At 32.6% G+C, this 16591-nt stretch overlaps 2 protein-coding genes across 2 annotated transcripts; one reads left to right on the top strand and one right to left on the bottom strand.

Moving 5' to 3' along the window:
* The first annotated feature begins 8852 nt into the window (after positions 1-8852).
* LOC131640565 (uncharacterized) lies at positions 8853-11374 on the top strand. The gene has a single exon (XM_058910958.1). It carries the CDS (start codon positions 9040-9042, stop codon positions 10840-10842), a length of 1803 nt encoding a protein of 600 aa, XP_058766941.1. The 5' UTR covers positions 8853-9039; the 3' UTR covers positions 10843-11374.
* Positions 11375-12274: 900 nt separating this feature from the next.
* LOC131640566 (RPM1-interacting protein 4-like) lies at positions 12275-15485 on the bottom strand. The gene is made up of 4 exons (XM_058910959.1): positions 15308-15485; positions 13393-13947; positions 12852-13040; positions 12275-12754 (listed from the first exon to the last, which is right to left on the bottom strand). The coding sequence occupies exons 1-4, from the start codon at positions 15314-15316 to the stop codon at positions 12725-12727; spliced, it is 783 nt and encodes a 260-aa protein (XP_058766942.1). The 5' UTR covers positions 15317-15485; the 3' UTR covers positions 12275-12724.
* Between the last annotated feature and the right edge of the window lie 1106 nt (positions 15486-16591).

The raw sequence follows: 16591 nt of genomic DNA, 5'->3' as shown, positions 1-16591 counted from the left end.
TAAAAAAAAAAACATTTTGACAAGTATTATTCCATTTTAAATTATCTTCTTCATTTTTCTCTTATCTCTTAACTCTCCATCTCTTTCTTAATCTCATTCTTTCTTTTGATTATATTTTTATTTTTTAATAATGAGCGAGAATGAAATTAAGAGAGAGATAGAGAGATAAGAGAGACAATGAGAGAAAAATGAAGAAGAGAATTTAAGTGGTATCTCTTCCTCACAAACTTTTGGAGGAAAATTCAAAAATTTTGAATTTTTTTTTGCAAGGGATTACCTTTTACAATATTGCTTTTAAAATTTTAAAATGGACATTGGAAATATATAAGATGGATATTTATTGGGTGACAGACATGAAAGTTTAAATGTTGCACTTTGCGAGGTATTATCCTTTGCAAAATATACTATTTTACGGACATGCAAACTGACAAAGTCTGAGCATACAGATTAAAACATCTTTTACGTTGCGAGGGGTAAAAACCCTCGGATACCCCGACGTCTCTTTTACGTTGCAATAATGGATGAGAATAGGTCAGGTCAGACTTTAGATGGTTTGAGCTTGTTCTACAATAAATTTTCAAGTCTTGAGTCTGACCTATGACTTATTATAGGTTTTTTTTAGCATGCCCTTGTCTTTTTTTTTAGCATGCCCTTGTCAAATGCCACTAACGGTTGCTTATGTGGCAGCTTACGTGGAAAATTTTGGAGGGATGAATTTTATTTTATTTTTTGTAATCAAGAAATATATTAATAAGGATCAAAAGATCCAAGCAAGATTACAAGATGAGGGGCTAGAAACAAACCCAAAATAAAAGAAAATTACTCACTAAATAGAACCTAAGATAAGTATAACAAAGGGTTTTTGCTAAACTCATAAAAATTAGAATTAGAATGATTAATTTTCCCGATAAAAGACCACCTCCATAGCAAAGCTTTGCAATCCCAAACGACGTCTCTATAATTCCATCCGTAATTTTTGAAAATGATATCATTCCTACAAAGCCAAATGCTCCAAACAATAGCCAACAAATGCTTCCCGCCTTACCGCTCTTAATATTCAACCTAAGACAAGCTTCTCTCCACCTACAAAAGCTTTCTTGGAAATCATGGATCAATTGGAATTTCAATCCCAACCAATCGGACATATCCTTCCACACATCCACCATTTTATAACAAAGCAAAAACAAATGGTTCGACGGATGAATTGTTGAAGGAAATTTTTTAACCCTTTTAAAAGGACCAAAAACTTACATCAGCATAGAACCTATGCTTGAAGGAAAATATTCAACCTAAGACAAGCTTCTCTCCACCTATTAGAGGGACCAGAAACTTATTTAACCCTTTTAAAAAAGTATAGAATTTCAAATATTTAAAAGAACCAAAACTTATTTAACCCTTTTAAAAAAGTCTAGAAATTTAATGATTTGCCTATGTAATAACTGCTATAAATTTTCTATCATCCTTATAAAACCCATAATAAAGTACCCGTGCATACGGTAGATATTTTTAATAAAATATTTATCAAATATATGATAATAAATTATTAAAATAAAATTATTATTTTATTTTATTAATTTATTAATCATATAAGAAAGCAACAAAAATTATTAAAATTGCATAATCTAAAACTCATTTGCACATTTGATAATAAATTGATCAATTTATTCAGCTTTTTTATAAATATTTAATACATAATAAAATACATTGAATAAAATTTATGCAGTATAAATGAATAGTACAAATAAAAATAAAATTATTTAATTTATTTTAATTAAATCGCTCGATTTAGTTTTTTTACAAATAAGACAATCATTTTAAAATAGAGGATATAATTTTAAAATATGTAGTTCCTTCTCTTATTATAAATAATACCCATAATCTTTTCTATATATTTTAAAAAGTCAATAAATTTAGGGTTAAATATACCCGTAATTTTGGACATTAACTTTATACAATATATATTTTGTGTTTTTTTTTTTACTTTATGTCCAATAAACGACGGGTAAAATAAAAATTGATTTGGGGGATCTTATCTAAGTATTAATTGCTTTCTTCTTCTTCTTCTTCTTTTGATAAAATGATGACGAATGTCAATATGATTGGTCTGGTTGCGTTGGATAGGATTTTTTGAAATATTGATAGAACTGAGATTATCACAATATAATGTCATGACATCTTGTTCGACATTGCATTCCTTCAACATTTGTTTCATCCACATCAGTTGAGAACAACTACTTCCAACTATAATATATTTAGCTTGAGTAGTAGAAAGAGAGACACAGTCTGTTTCTTACTAAACCAGGACACTAGATTTTTCCCAGAAAGAAACATCCGCCAGATTTTCTTTTCTAGCATCAGCACTGTCAGCCCAGTCTGCATCATAATATCCTACAAGCATAGAACCTGAACCATGGGAGTATAACATCCCGTAGTCACTTGTTCCATTGATGTACTTAAAAATTCTTTTCACCTGATTGATGTGACTCATTTTTGGCTCAGCTTGATACCTTGCTCATACACCTACGACAAATGTAATATCTATTCTGCTAGCTGTAAGATATAGCAAACTTCCAATCATGATTCTGTATAGACTTTAATCAAATCCAACACCTTCTTTATCCTTTGATAACTTCAAGTGAGTAGAAGAAGGTGTCCTTTTGCGACTTACATTTTCCATACCAAATTTCTTTATTATGTTCTTGGCATACTTGCTTTGAGAGTGAAGATGAAGTTATACATCTATTTTACTTGAAGCCCAAGGAAATATGTCAATTCACCAAAAAGACTCATTTCAAATTCCGATTGCATTTGTTTGACAAAATGTTCCACCATTTTTCTGAAATTCCTCCAAACACAATATCATCATCATAAATTTGAGCAATCATGAGTTTGCCATCATTCTTCTAGACAAACAAGGTCTTGTTTATTCCTCCTTTCTTGTAACCATTGTTAACAATAAATTTTGTTAACCTTTCATACTAAGCTCTTGGAGCTTGCTTCAACCCATAGTGAGCTTATTTAGCTTAAACACATGATCTGGATAAGTAGGATCCATAAATACTTTTGGTTGCTCTACATGGACTTCTTCATGTAAGTACCCATTTAGAAAGGCAATTTTTACATCCATTTTGAAAATTCTAGAAGCACACAATGAATGTAGTAACGGATGTTATGACATTCACTTCAGAACTGATAATTGCAAAGAGTAAACAAAAATAGTAAGGAGCATGAGAGATTGTTTACCCAGTTCGGTGTGAAACAACACCTACTCTGGGGGCTACCAAGCCAGGGAGAAAATCCACTATAAGCAGTATTAATTCAGAGCCAAAATTACCAGTTTAAACCCTTCACTTAAGACCTACCCAATGCAATTTTGATCTAGTGCTAGACCTGAGTCCCTACTCACCCCCCCTCAATTACAGCAGTGATAACAAACAGAAAACTACGAAAAAGAAATTAAAGACACACTCCAAACAAATATTGATCTTGCTTAAAAGCTTCAATCAAGAGACACAACACTCGTGCTTAAAATTTGTCAAAAAAAAAAAACACTCGTGCTTAAAAGATTAGAGTGACATAAGCAATTACAACTCAAAACACCCTATTCAAATGCAATCATCAAAGTGACAATTGCTTGGATTACAAGTAAACACTAACACAAACACACGTGAAAATAAACCACAATGCACATAATTCTTCACGCCAAAATCCCTGCTTCTGAAAGTAGGATTAGCAATCTTCTTATAGGCAGCACTTGGGCCTTAGGCCTTCCAAACATAAATTAGGGTTAACCAAGTTAACCTAATTTCCACATCATCAGGGTGCTAATTCATATGCTGTAGACGAGATCTTTTAGCGAGAACCATACAACACTAAATATATAGTTTCCTAAATTGTAGCCTGAGATAAATAAGGAAACATAATAGCTAAACATAACAGCCACTGCTATCAGATTGTGATGTCATGACATCGAGCATGACATCCAACCAAAACCTGTATTAGCTCAAGCAGTTAAATCCTCCATAACACTACACATAACATGTCATGACATTAGTCAAGACATCACATATACATGAATGTTTTACCACAAAATGAAACCAATATAAAAGCATCTACAAACTCCCCTTTTGGCAATTTTTTGGCTAAAACAACCTGTCACCACATCATCAGAGAATCTTTGCAGCAGAAAAATACACAGCACACAACTGCACAGGCATGGAATAACTAATACATCTACAGGCAATCATCAAGCATAGCTACCATTATACTACTACTACCAGACAACATACATAACTACACAACCAGCTACACAGAACATACAATTATGCTACCACATCAGATCAATCTTCAGCACTGCACACATCTATACTACCACAGAAGCATACAACTACAGTGCACAAACAAACTGCATGAGTAAACTTCCAGAAATAAACTTCATTCAATAGCACCATCAAAAATATTGTTGAGGCACGCAATACTTGTTCTGGGGTGACACCATACACTACTCCCCCTTTTTGCCAGAAATGTTGCCAAAGCAACCTTGATATTCAATTAAGTACATGCCAGAATAAAAAAGAAACAAATTCATTAAAAACCAAAATAAATCACCATTAACAACAGTTCTAGTCTTCAGATTCAGAACCACCAGAAATGTCTTCATCACCTTTTTCATCTGTGCCATCATTTGGACTGGAATCTTCTTCATCTGATCCTGCCACTCTTCCATCCCCAATATCACCAGGTTCAGCCTGTTCATCTCTTACCTCAGCATCATGTTCATACATATCAGTGTCAGCAAACTCATCTCCTTCATCCATCTCAAGAGAGATGATCAAATTCTCAAGGGTCAGCTTTCTGGACTCTAGTCCCTTACATGTCTCCTTGAGCATAACAATCACAACAGCTTTACCTGTAGGTGTGCTGTCTTTGGATGTTCCAGCTAATGTTGTGACAATGTCAGGAACATGGATTCCTTGAAATAGTTTGTAGTGAAATGATAGAGCACTTTCTCTCTTACAAACAGAATCATTTTCACTTAGGATATTAGGATACTAATTCAAAATTATACCACATATGATAGATGGGAAGGCAATAGGACCCTTCACATTATAACTCCCGGCATGCTTCATTGTCTGATCAAATATGTAAGTACCATAGTCAAACTTTGTCTTGGTTCTAACAACATATATAAACTTTCCCAACACAGTAGCAATAGTTGACTTATCTTGGGAGTGAAATGGTTCTTACTGATTTTTTCTTGGGCATGACAAATGATAGCTTGCTTTAAACAAATGCCATTTGTGGGCTCTCATGGATTGGGAAAGGTTTGCTACTGCGCGGTCACGAAAAAAATTAAAAACATCACTATGATATTCACAGAGTGCTTAGTATCAGACAAAAAGAGTTCTTTGTCTTTAATTGAAGATTCACATGAAAATACTGAAGAGCAGAAATGAGATCCTTTGGCAAGGAAATGTGTTGCAGATGCTTTTCATATTCTTATGAGTGATGCTGAAATTTGTTTAAACAGAAAGGAGTGGTTGTCGTTTGGTGATGAAGAACACGTTGAGGTGTTGTGGTTTGGTGTTCCATGTGGGTGTTCTTCTGCATGGCTTCTTTAGTCATAGTGGAATGGTTTTCAAATGAAGGAGTCCCACATCGAATGTTTAAAAGAAAATGAAAGTGTTTATAAACTTGATTTTCACAACACCTTTCAAATGATCAGCTGTTGGGCTGATATGTAAGACAAATTGGGCTTTAGGTTCAAAGTAACATTTTAATATTTTAAAATAATAATTCATAAAAGATATTAATAAAAATTCAAATAATAGTTCGTAAAAAATATTATTTGCAAGAAAGTATAATATGTACTTAAAAAAATAAAAAATAATAATAAAAAAATTCCAGGTGGAATTAAAAACTAATTAAAAATTAAAAAATGTGACGTGGACTGCAACGCTGGCAAAATAAAAGAATCTTTGCTGCAATCTGGCAATCAGGGGCCTATTTGACGGAATCTGAAAATTATGAGGGGGGTTTAAAATATTTTTTTTACAGGGGCCTAAAGAGAATCTCCCTAATATTACAAGAGGATTTGAATATTTAACCCAAAAAATAATATAATATTATGACATTCATCTTCTAACCCTCCATCTGTCACAATTTCACTTTTCAACCTATATTGTGTAATGCTTCAAAATTGATACTGAAAAAAATAATTAAGAATTAAGAATTGACAAACATTAATAAATTTAGAAGAATTTTAAAATGAAGACTCTTATATAAAGATAATTGATATTAAGAAGTGAAAAGAGAAAACTACTAGACAAATTTTACAATCTAACTTTTTTTCAACCTATATTTTGTAATGCTTCAAAATTGAAATAATATAGAGAACATAGCCTTAATTCTATATGAAACTAGTGTGATACCTGTGCGGTCGCACGGATACCCGCCCGATCGCACGGATACCCGTCCGTTTCACGCTTTTGGAATGAGCTAAATAAAAGGTATTAATAAAAAAATTGATTTAGAAAAAAAGTTAGAAAAATAATAATGTAAAAAAAATCAAATAGTAAAAATAAAAAGTAATTAAGAAAATAATATTGATATTGTTGTAGATTGAATAATACAATTAAGAGTGCATTTAAGAAATGTATAGATTACATTGAAAAATAATAGGTTTAAAGAAAATGAATGGATTATAAACCATAAAATGAATGGACTATTTCATGAAAGGCCCATATGAAGGCCGAATAAGAACAGGACCATACATTGTTTCAACATATTAACAGCGCTTCCCGTTAATAATCAATATTTTAATTAATAACTCAATGTTTCCGTTAATATTCAATAGTTTGATCAATAACTTCATGTTCCCGTTAATATACAATATTTTGATTAATAACTTCATGTTTTCGTTAAGATTCAATATTTTGATCAGTAACTTAATGTTTTCGTTAGTATTCAATATTTTGATCTGTAACTTCATGTTCCTGTTATTATTTAATATTTTGATCAGTAATTTCATGTTCCCGTTAATATTTAGTTTGGTCAGTAACTTCATGTTCTTGTTAATATTAAATATTTTTATTAGTAACTTCATGTTCTGTTAATATTCAATATTTTGATTAGTAACTTCATGTTTCCACTAATATTATTATTTTGATTAGTAAATTCATGTTTCCGTTATTAGTAAATTCCTGTTTTCATTATTATTAAATATTTTGATCAGTAACTTCATGTTCTTGTTAATATTAATATTTAGATCAGTAACTTCATGTTCCTGTTAATATTCAATATTTTTATCAGTAACTTCATGTTCCCATTAATATTCAATATTTTGATCAGAACTTCATGTTTTCGCTAATATTAATATTTTGATTAATAACTTCATGTTCCTGTTCCTGTTAATATTCAATATTTTTATCAGTAACTTCATGTTTCCGTTATTAGTAAATTCATGTTTCCGCTATTATTCAATATTTTGATCAGTAATTTTATGTTCCCGTTAATATTAATATTTTGATCAGTAACTTCATGTTCATGTTAATATTAAATATTTTTATCAGTAACTTCATGTTCCCGTTAATATTCAATATTTTGATTAGTAACTTCATGTTTTCGCTAATATTAATATTTTGATCAATAACTTCATGTTCCCGTTATTGGTAAATTCATGTTTCCGTTATTATTCAATATTTTGATCAGTAACTTCATGTTCCCGTTAATATTAATATTTTGATCAGTAAATTCATATTCCTGTTAATATTCAATATTTTTATCAGTAACTTCATGTTCCCGTTAAAAATTCAATATTTTGATTAGTAACTTCATGTTTTCGGTAATATTTATATTTTGATTAGTAACTTCATGTTCTTGTTAATATTCAACATTTTTATCAGTAACTTCATGTTCCCGTTATTTATAAATTCATGTTTCCTCTATTATTCAATATTTTGATCAGTAACTTCATGTTCTCGTAAATATTCAATATTTCGATCAGTAATTTAATATTCCCGTTAATATTCAATATTTTGATCACTAACTTCATATTTTCGTTAATATTAATTGATTAAAATCAATTTACAAATAAAATATATTATTCCATATATAAAAATATTTGAATCAATTGTATAAATTATTTTAGATGGTTTACTTTGTATAGAAAATAAAATAGGATAGTTAAATAAAAATTATATGAAAAAATAAATATGAAGATGTGAAGGAAGATTGATACGCGCATTTGTTTCCAAATATTGAATCGTGGGGAGTGAAAATATGAATAGGTTTTTTTAAAATATTTTTATATATTAAAACAATTATATACACCGATTTATTATCTCTTTAAAAAAATTATTTTATTTTTATTATATTTTGAAAACATAATAAATTTTTTGTATATTTATTTTTTCATAGAATTTTTTTTAACTATCATATTTATTTTTGCATAATTTCAAAAGAAGAATATATGTTGATTATGCATGTTCTGTGAGCCACATAACTTTGAAGCATAGAGATTATAAGTTCAGCAAAAGAGAAAATAAAGATGTTTGTCCTGTGATAAACATTGGACTTAATTTATAGAATAGTTTAAGAAAGAAAAATTATATATAACTCAAACGGGGCAAACAAAATACAAAGTTTTAAAAGACAAAATCAATGTCTCAAAACGACAGTTAAAAACTACTACTATGCATCATCAGCAATCCAACAAACTACCTTACCCTACACCTCCCCGCACCATATCACTCCTCACCCACATGGTCATCGAATATTATTATCCCCGCGTGTCAATTAAACACTTTCATTCAAATCCAAAACCAAACACCAAAAAATCCCCACCCGAAAAAATCAAAACAACCGCCAAAATTTTACACCGCGCCTCCAAAATTTTCAAAATTCCCCATTTTCACAAAAACCAAATCTCAAATTCAAATTTCCCAAACTCTTCCACAAAAACCTCACCCTAACCTAATTCCCCTCTTTCCACCATAACCACTTTCTCTCACAAATTCTCATCTCTCAATTCTCATTATTATGGTGCGAGAACACCGAGTCGACTCGTTCTACTCCAAACTCCGTAACTCAGCCCACTCCTCATCCTCCTCCTCCTCCCCCGTTCTCATCTTCCCTTCAACCTCCGATGTCGATTCCCTCTGCGCTCTCAAAATCATTTTCAAAATCCTCGAATCCGATTCCATCCAATACGCTTGTTACCCAGTTTCTTCCTTCCAAGAGATTCACAGTTACGCTACTTCGACTCAAAACGACGGTCCTATCTCCGTCGTTTTAATCAACTGGGGCTGTCATAAAGATCTCCGCAAAATCTTGAAATTAGGTCCAAACGCTCGTATCTTTGTAATTGATAGTCACCGTCCGATTCATCTTCATAATCTCAGTGACCAAAATGAAACTGTCGTTGTTCTCTTTACTCAAGAGGATGAGAAACAAGCAGATCTGGCTTATGACTTCGAGTTTCCGCTTACAGCTTTAGCTAACGCTTCGACAACTATTGATTCAGACTCGTCTGAGTCCGAATCGGACTCCGATTCGGATTCAGATTCGGAGTCTGATTCCGATGAAGCGAGAAATAAAAGAAAAAGAAAGAGGGATTCGGAGGACGGTGAGAAAGATGAGGAGCAAAATCAAGATGCGGTTAAGCTGTATAAAAAGAGGAAGAGAGAGTATTATGGATTGGGAACCTTTCATGGGAAGCCTTCTGGGTGTTTGATGTATGAGCTAGCTCATTTTCTGAGGAAGAATACGGATGAATTGCTTTGGTTAGCTTGTGTTGCGTTGACGGATCAATTTGTGCACGAGAGGCTGAGTGATGAGAGGTATAGTGATGGAGTTATGGAGTTGGAGCAGTATATTAATAGTTCGGGTAATTTGGATGCGGTTAATTCGGTTACGCTTAAGGATGGGACGAAGATTAGGGCGCCGAATTCGTCGCGGATTGCTTATGAGGATGAGCCGAAGCTTATGCTGTTGCAGGAGTGGAATTTGTTTGATTCGATGCTTTGTAGTTCGTATATTGCTACGAAGTTGAAGACTTGGAGTGATAATGGGATGAAGAAGTTGAAGCTTTTGTTGGCGAGGATGGGGTTTGCGCTTACGGATTGTCAGCAGAAGTTTCAGTATATGAATGTTGAGGTGAAGAGAAAGATGAAACGGGAGTTTGAGAAGTTTTTGCCTGAGTATGGGCTTACTGATTTTTATTACCGTGGGTTTTTGCGGATTCATGGTTATAGTTCGAGAGTTTCTGCTGCTGATGTTGTTTATGGTGTTACTGCGCTGTTGGAGTCGTTTGTGAATTCGGATGGGTCTTGTGCTTCGATGCAATTCAATGTGGCGTTTGATGCTCTTTCGTTGAATAATGTTGATAAACTCAAAGCTGGGATGCAACAAGCTATTAAGGTTCAAAGATCGATTTTGAGGCAGGGAAGTCTTGCGATAATGAAAAGCGGTTGCATTAGAAGTGGGAGGAAGTTTCGATGGGTGAAGCTTGAGGATTCGACGGATTCTAAATTGTTGGGGTACCCTCAAGCTTTGACGAAGTTTTGTTATTTTCTAATGGATGCTTTGAGAGAAAAGGGTGCGAGGATGAAGCCGTTGATTTGTGCTTGTGTGTCTCAGGATCCAAATAAAGTTCTTATTGTTGGGGTTTGCGGGAGGCCTCGTTTGGCTGCTGCTCAAGGGAATGCATTTGGGGTTGCGTTTAAAAGTGCGGCCGAGGACGTTGAAAGTGAGTTTTTCCATGAGTTGTTTGAGTCATCTTGGATTGTGTTAGAATCTAAATTTCTCAATTCTTTCATGGTTAAGTTGACTGAGAAACTTTGATGCTGTGTTGAGCCTGATATAACTCATTTATCTTAGTTTGTTGTATTAAGATTTATTGCATCCTTGTTTTAAACTGTAGTTTTTACACTGCTTTACCCCCATTCACTATCTGATTTGTTGACTTGTTACTTTCATGTAAACATATTAACATTACAATTGCAAATTGATGTTGAAATTGTGAATTCTTCCTGAACAAGGTTCGGTTTGGTTCACATATCAAATTAACAGGGTTAGAATGTGATGTTGAAGATGAACTATTGTAGTAGAGTTTATTTTATTTTTCAAGTATTGTATGATAATGTGGATTGGTTAAGTTCAGGTGTTGTCTGAAGTCCAATCATGTGAAAATTGTTTCTGGGTGTTTTTCTTTTTACAAGAATACTCAGCATGAGATTGAGAGCAATATGTTTCTGGACTTCTGTGTTCTCTCTGTCTTTGTTGGTAATTTCAGTAACTGTGTTTACTTATTTTTAATTCTCTGAGAAGTTTTATACACCCTTCTTCTGGATCAGCCATTGCATTCTTTCTCTTAAATGATTTTTTGTTCTTTGAATAACATCAAGAGTTTCAGAAGTTTCTTTTGATCTCATCCTTTCAACAAAATTGAATAGTTTCTTACCATTTGAGGTAAGAATTTCCTAAAGTTTCTTTGTATTCATTTTACAAGTGAATTTGTTGATCACAGAAAACAAGTTTAGTTTCTGAACTCATTAAACAATATTATCTTGGTTGGAATTGACCATAATGGAGGTTTTTGTTGTTATACAACTGTAATATCCTTTTTTGGTGTGGAGATTTAGGTCTTATTTTTGAGTTTGCGAGAACACTATCTGACGACCCCAGTGACGACCCCAGTTAGTAGAACCAACTAAGAATGATCGACAGCTGAGGTGATAACCACAACATGTGGATCATCCCGGCCGTTAATAACGCCTTAATCACATGGTTTTGGTTCATCCACTACTGTCAACTTAGAAATCAGGGACATAATAGTAACTTCTTTTGCTTCCTGCCCGCACAACTATTGCTTTCGGCAAATGCTTTTGATTGATTTTTTGGAGCAAAATTTCCACCATTCAAGAATTCTAAAGGAAACACTCTTCAAGAAATGCTAAGAAATGTACATTACAAGTGCAGCATAATCTAGCACAATTGTATAGATAAGGTGCTTGTGTCAAACAATAAAGGGTAAAGAGGAATGGCATGGGAGATTCAAGGTTAACGAAACAACTTCAAACACAAACTCATCTAAGAACCTACATGATCTTCATTAACCAGTAAAAAAAATCTACTTATGAAACAGTTTTTCTTATTGACTTGGAATATTTTTGAGTTAAACTACAGTAGTTCATCATCAAGATCAACACAATAGAACTGGAATCACACATCATTAAGTCATCATATAAGAATTATGTAACAAATATCACAGATCTCAGCTAAATACATATAAAAATTGAATCCAAATCATGGCGGTTACTTACACAAAAGATCACAATCTTACGTGCAAATAAAGCTTACAGATCAAATAAAAGGAAGATACATGGGAATGCAAATTCAAGACAAAGGCACTTCGACAATGTTTCACCCCCATGGAAAGAGCGCCTTTGATATTTACATATAAAACAGTAGAATTTAGATCCTCGAAAACGATGGGTGCATTTTGAAGAGTGAAGTGCAGATTAACTGCAACGAAATATTAGCACCTGCATAACAAACTATCAAATTGCTAAAATCTCAACCAATGACGGTTATAATCCTGCACTTTACCCTTTAAAGTACACCCCTCGTTATAAAGGAGTCAAATTATATGAGTGATACACGCCTCACGACTGTTCACAACACTATTCTTTTCTTTTTCGAATAAAATTTGCACTTTCAATAATCATTTTCTGCTCCAGAAAAAGCAGCAACCCTGGAAAAGCAAGGACAAGAACAAATAAAAACGATGAAGCATCAATATAGTGACACAACTTTTTACGTCTTAGTGAACAGGTGTTGTGAGTATATACCTGAGCTTTGTCACTTGGAGGTTGGTTACGGATAACATACGATCTCCCGTTGGGTGTGCCTGGTGCGTTTCCAGCCGTGTCTTGTTTTTCCTTGCGCACTTTGTCGAAAATGTGAGTATAGCCATCAGCTGATGCAGGGTCATTCTCATCCCACTCACCAAACTTTGGAACAGCAGCACTTTTATCAGGCTGCCAAATCAATGTCATAAAACACACAAAAACTCAGAAATCATTTTTGAAGCGAAGTTCGATTAAGATTCAGAAGTTAAAGGCTAAAAAATTTGCAATGGTTGATGCAATACATATTAAAGATTTTACATTTCCTGTAATGTCTCTGTTCCTGTTCCTTTTTCAGTGTCGTTTGAAGTTGTTTTACTTTTACACAAACCAGGTAAATAGATAAATTATTGACAAAACAATAGTTAATGCTGCATTAACTTTGAAAACGACTAATAAATCGGAACAATTTCTTTTTAAAGACAGTTAAAAAGGAATGAAGGAAATACGTGATAAGATCAAGATGACAAAAAAGAAAACTAACATTTTCATCCTCTCGATTGACTGATCTCAATCGAGATCTTCCTGGTGTACCGTGACTGCTCTCATACGAGTTCTTTCCTTCCCAAGAAGGACTATCTCTGCCAGGGGTTTTAGCCTGGCGATGAAGAGGTGAACGTTCAACACTATACTCCGAGCCAGCAGTACTCTGTCTTGAAGGTCTTCTGCGGTTATCAGCAGAAACAACTCCAGGACGATGGACGGAATCACCAGCACTCTTGTTGTTTGAACTTTCATTGCGAGCCGGCGAGTTAACAGATTGCTTAAGATCACTGTCTTCCTTGTTTTTTTGTAACTCATTATGTGCTGGTCTCGCTGATCCTTTTTCAGATATATTCTCTGAGTGAACTCTTGGCTTTGGAGGAATTACATCAGCAGAAGATGAATTTGGAAGATCTAAATCTGCATTTTCCTCAGGGTCATTCGGATTGATCATTTTGGTGCCAGGTCGAGTTTTCCGAGCTTTGTCAAAATACACTGTATACGGAACATCATTTTCAGCTTCCCAATTGCCAAACTTTGGAACATGAGAACGTTGCTGTGAAATTGAGACACATTGAAGAGAACCTATTAAAGAAAGTTTCAACAAATAGACCCTCATACAAGCTATAAAGCACGAATACCACTAGGAGAAAGCGTGTCGCAGTGTCTGACACGTGTCACTTTCCGACCCTTGTATGACTCACATACGACATGTGTTGGAAAAGTCAAGCAAGTGTCAGAAAAGTTAGTCAGGTGTCCCCCTAAATTTTTTTTTTTCTTTACTTTGAGACTCTTTGAATCGGTTTGTGACACCTGTATGACACTCATACAACACGTGTTGGACAATTAGACCTAGGTTTCAAAAAGAAATTGTTTTTCTCTTTTTTTTTTGATGGGGAAATTGTTTTTCTCTTTGCTTCAACACATCTTATGCATTTCTTGTACGAATCTCACACACATCTAAAAGGATTAAACATGTATTGAAACAATGTTATCAACAAAGAACTAAAGACATTAACTTTAATTAGAATAATTTTAGTTCTTTTAATAAAAATTGGATAAATGGCACTCAAATATTACTATCATATATGCAACGGTGTCGATCTCCTATGTTTTTTTAACATTATCGGTGTCAAAGTATTCGTGTCCGTATCGTGTCCTGGTATCCATGTCGGATTGCATGCTTTATAGCATACAAGTATCAAATGCTAACAAACATGCTTCTTGTACTAGAATCAGAGTTAATGATAGATAAATAATATAACGAGGTACTAATTTATCCATATTCCTCCATTTACTCATTGATAACCCTTCAAAGATTGATTCCAAAAAAACTCCAATAAGGAAAATCAAACTAAATATTACCCAAAGTACACTGTTCAATTCAAGCCATTCATCTCCCTCTAGAATTCCCAAAACATGTAAATTTCATCTAAGAACAATTTTTCATCGATTCTAAACAAGTGAAAAGCCTTTTCCATTTTTACTTTCATGCCCATACCTTTTTAAAAGCTATAAATAGTAACAATTTTCAAGTGCAAACACTTTTACACCTTAAAGACTATAAATAGTAAGTCACATGTTTCAATCTAAAGTGTCGGTGATGGTGTTCCATAGAAATAACCTCATCATGGTTCAAATAAGCAGCAAAATAAGTTACTTGGTTTATCAGCAGATGAATTAGCATACCAAACCCAAAAGATGAATCAAATTTTGGTCAACTATATCTACAATCAAGTCATCAGAAAAACAATTAAGAGATTGAAAGGGAAAAAAACACAAAATTGACATAGAAAAAAAATCAAACCATAATGCAATAGATTTGAAACTAAAGTTCCCTACATCAGCATAAAAGTGCCCAAAAACAAGGATCAAAACAATTGACAAAGAGGAGAGAGAAAAGAGAAGAAACTCACTGTTGACATCTGATACTGAACAAAGCTTGAGAAAATAGGCGCAACCCAAAATTTGTAGAGGTGAATTGTTGAAGAAAGTTGAGATTTTTGGTTGGATCAGAGACAATAAAGATGAGAGCTCAGAGAACCCAGGAAACTGTTCCGTACAGTTCAAAGACTCAATAAGAGAATGAAGGAAAAAACAAAAGACTTTTGTGTTAGAGAGAGGTTTATCGACTGGTTACCGGCGCCACCGGTAATGTTTGACTGTCTATGACTATGTAATGTAAAAATGAAAATTGAAACATTGAAAATATTGGTATTGTTTATTCATAATCATGATTTTAATTAATTTAAAATACATTGTGTTTTTAATATTTATTTTTGGATTAAATATATTTTCTTATCCTTTTAGCTAAAATTATACTTTTAGTTCTTATAAAATTATTTGAAAATATTATATTGTAAAAAGCTAATATGTTTCATTAAAAAATTAAATGATCAATACAAAATGATTAATATAATAAGGTATGACAAATAAAAAGGAGGATTGACATTATGGCCACATTACATGGAACCATATTTTTCTCCTTTTTAGAAAAATGGACATAAGAGTTAGTGCAAAAAGTCCATAAAATATTACTATGAATTAATTAAAATAAAGTTAAATTTGATGTTGTCTTAAACATGGAGTAATAGTTGAATCAATTTATTACTCCTTGAGTATCTAAAGTCACAATTGGCTTAAAGTTCACGATTTTTCAATATTGATAATATTTATGATGATGTTGAGAATAAAAAACTGTGAGTTGAAAATTTTAAAAAGTAAAATATGAAGAAATTTTACATTGATTAAAAAAAATAAGACTTAAATATTTTCACATGATAAAATTCTATTATCTTTAAATTTTGAGTGAATATGTGTAATATCACCTACAAAATATGTTACTCATAAAAAAAATTCTCAATATAAAAATACCCTTTATATTGATCTCCGAATTAATAGCCCCGGGAGATTGAAATCACAATACTTTTATATTATAAACATATAATTTTTAAAGCCCATAGTACAAACATTTTAAGTCATATTTTTATTTTTGTAAAAATAATATTATTTTATTTTTACAGGTATATTTTATAAGTATACCTTTCTTTAGGTTCTCGTAATTCTTGGGGCTAACTTGTTCCCTTTTTGTATCGGCTTTCTTTTGGTTATATATATATATATATATATATATATATATATATATATATATATATATATATATATATATATATATATATATATATATATATGCCTTTATT

This window comes from Vicia villosa, unplaced genomic scaffold (assembly GCF_029867415.1).
Source record: "Vicia villosa cultivar HV-30 ecotype Madison, WI unplaced genomic scaffold, Vvil1.0 ctg.003195F_1_1, whole genome shotgun sequence".
NCBI lineage: Eukaryota > Viridiplantae > Streptophyta > Magnoliopsida > Fabales > Fabaceae > Vicia > Vicia villosa.
Note: the sequence above shows the minus strand (reverse complement) of the source record. Positions and strands in the feature narration are given on the sequence as shown.

Bases quoted from the DNA above. Each gene is read 5' to 3' on its own strand.
- LOC131640565 (XM_058910958.1), top strand. From the start codon at position 9,040: ATGGTGCGAGAACACCGAGTCGACTCGTTCTACTCCAAACTCCGTAAC.
- LOC131640566 (XM_058910959.1), bottom strand. The intron at 13,041-13,392 runs GTTAGTTTTCTT...TTGATTTGGCAG, and splicing joins TCAATCGAGAGGATGAAAAT to CCTGATAAAAGTGCTGCTGT. The intron at 12,755-12,851 runs GTATATACTCAC...TTGCTTTTCCAG, and splicing joins CTCCAAGTGACAAAGCTCAG to GGTTGCTGCTTTTTCTGGAG.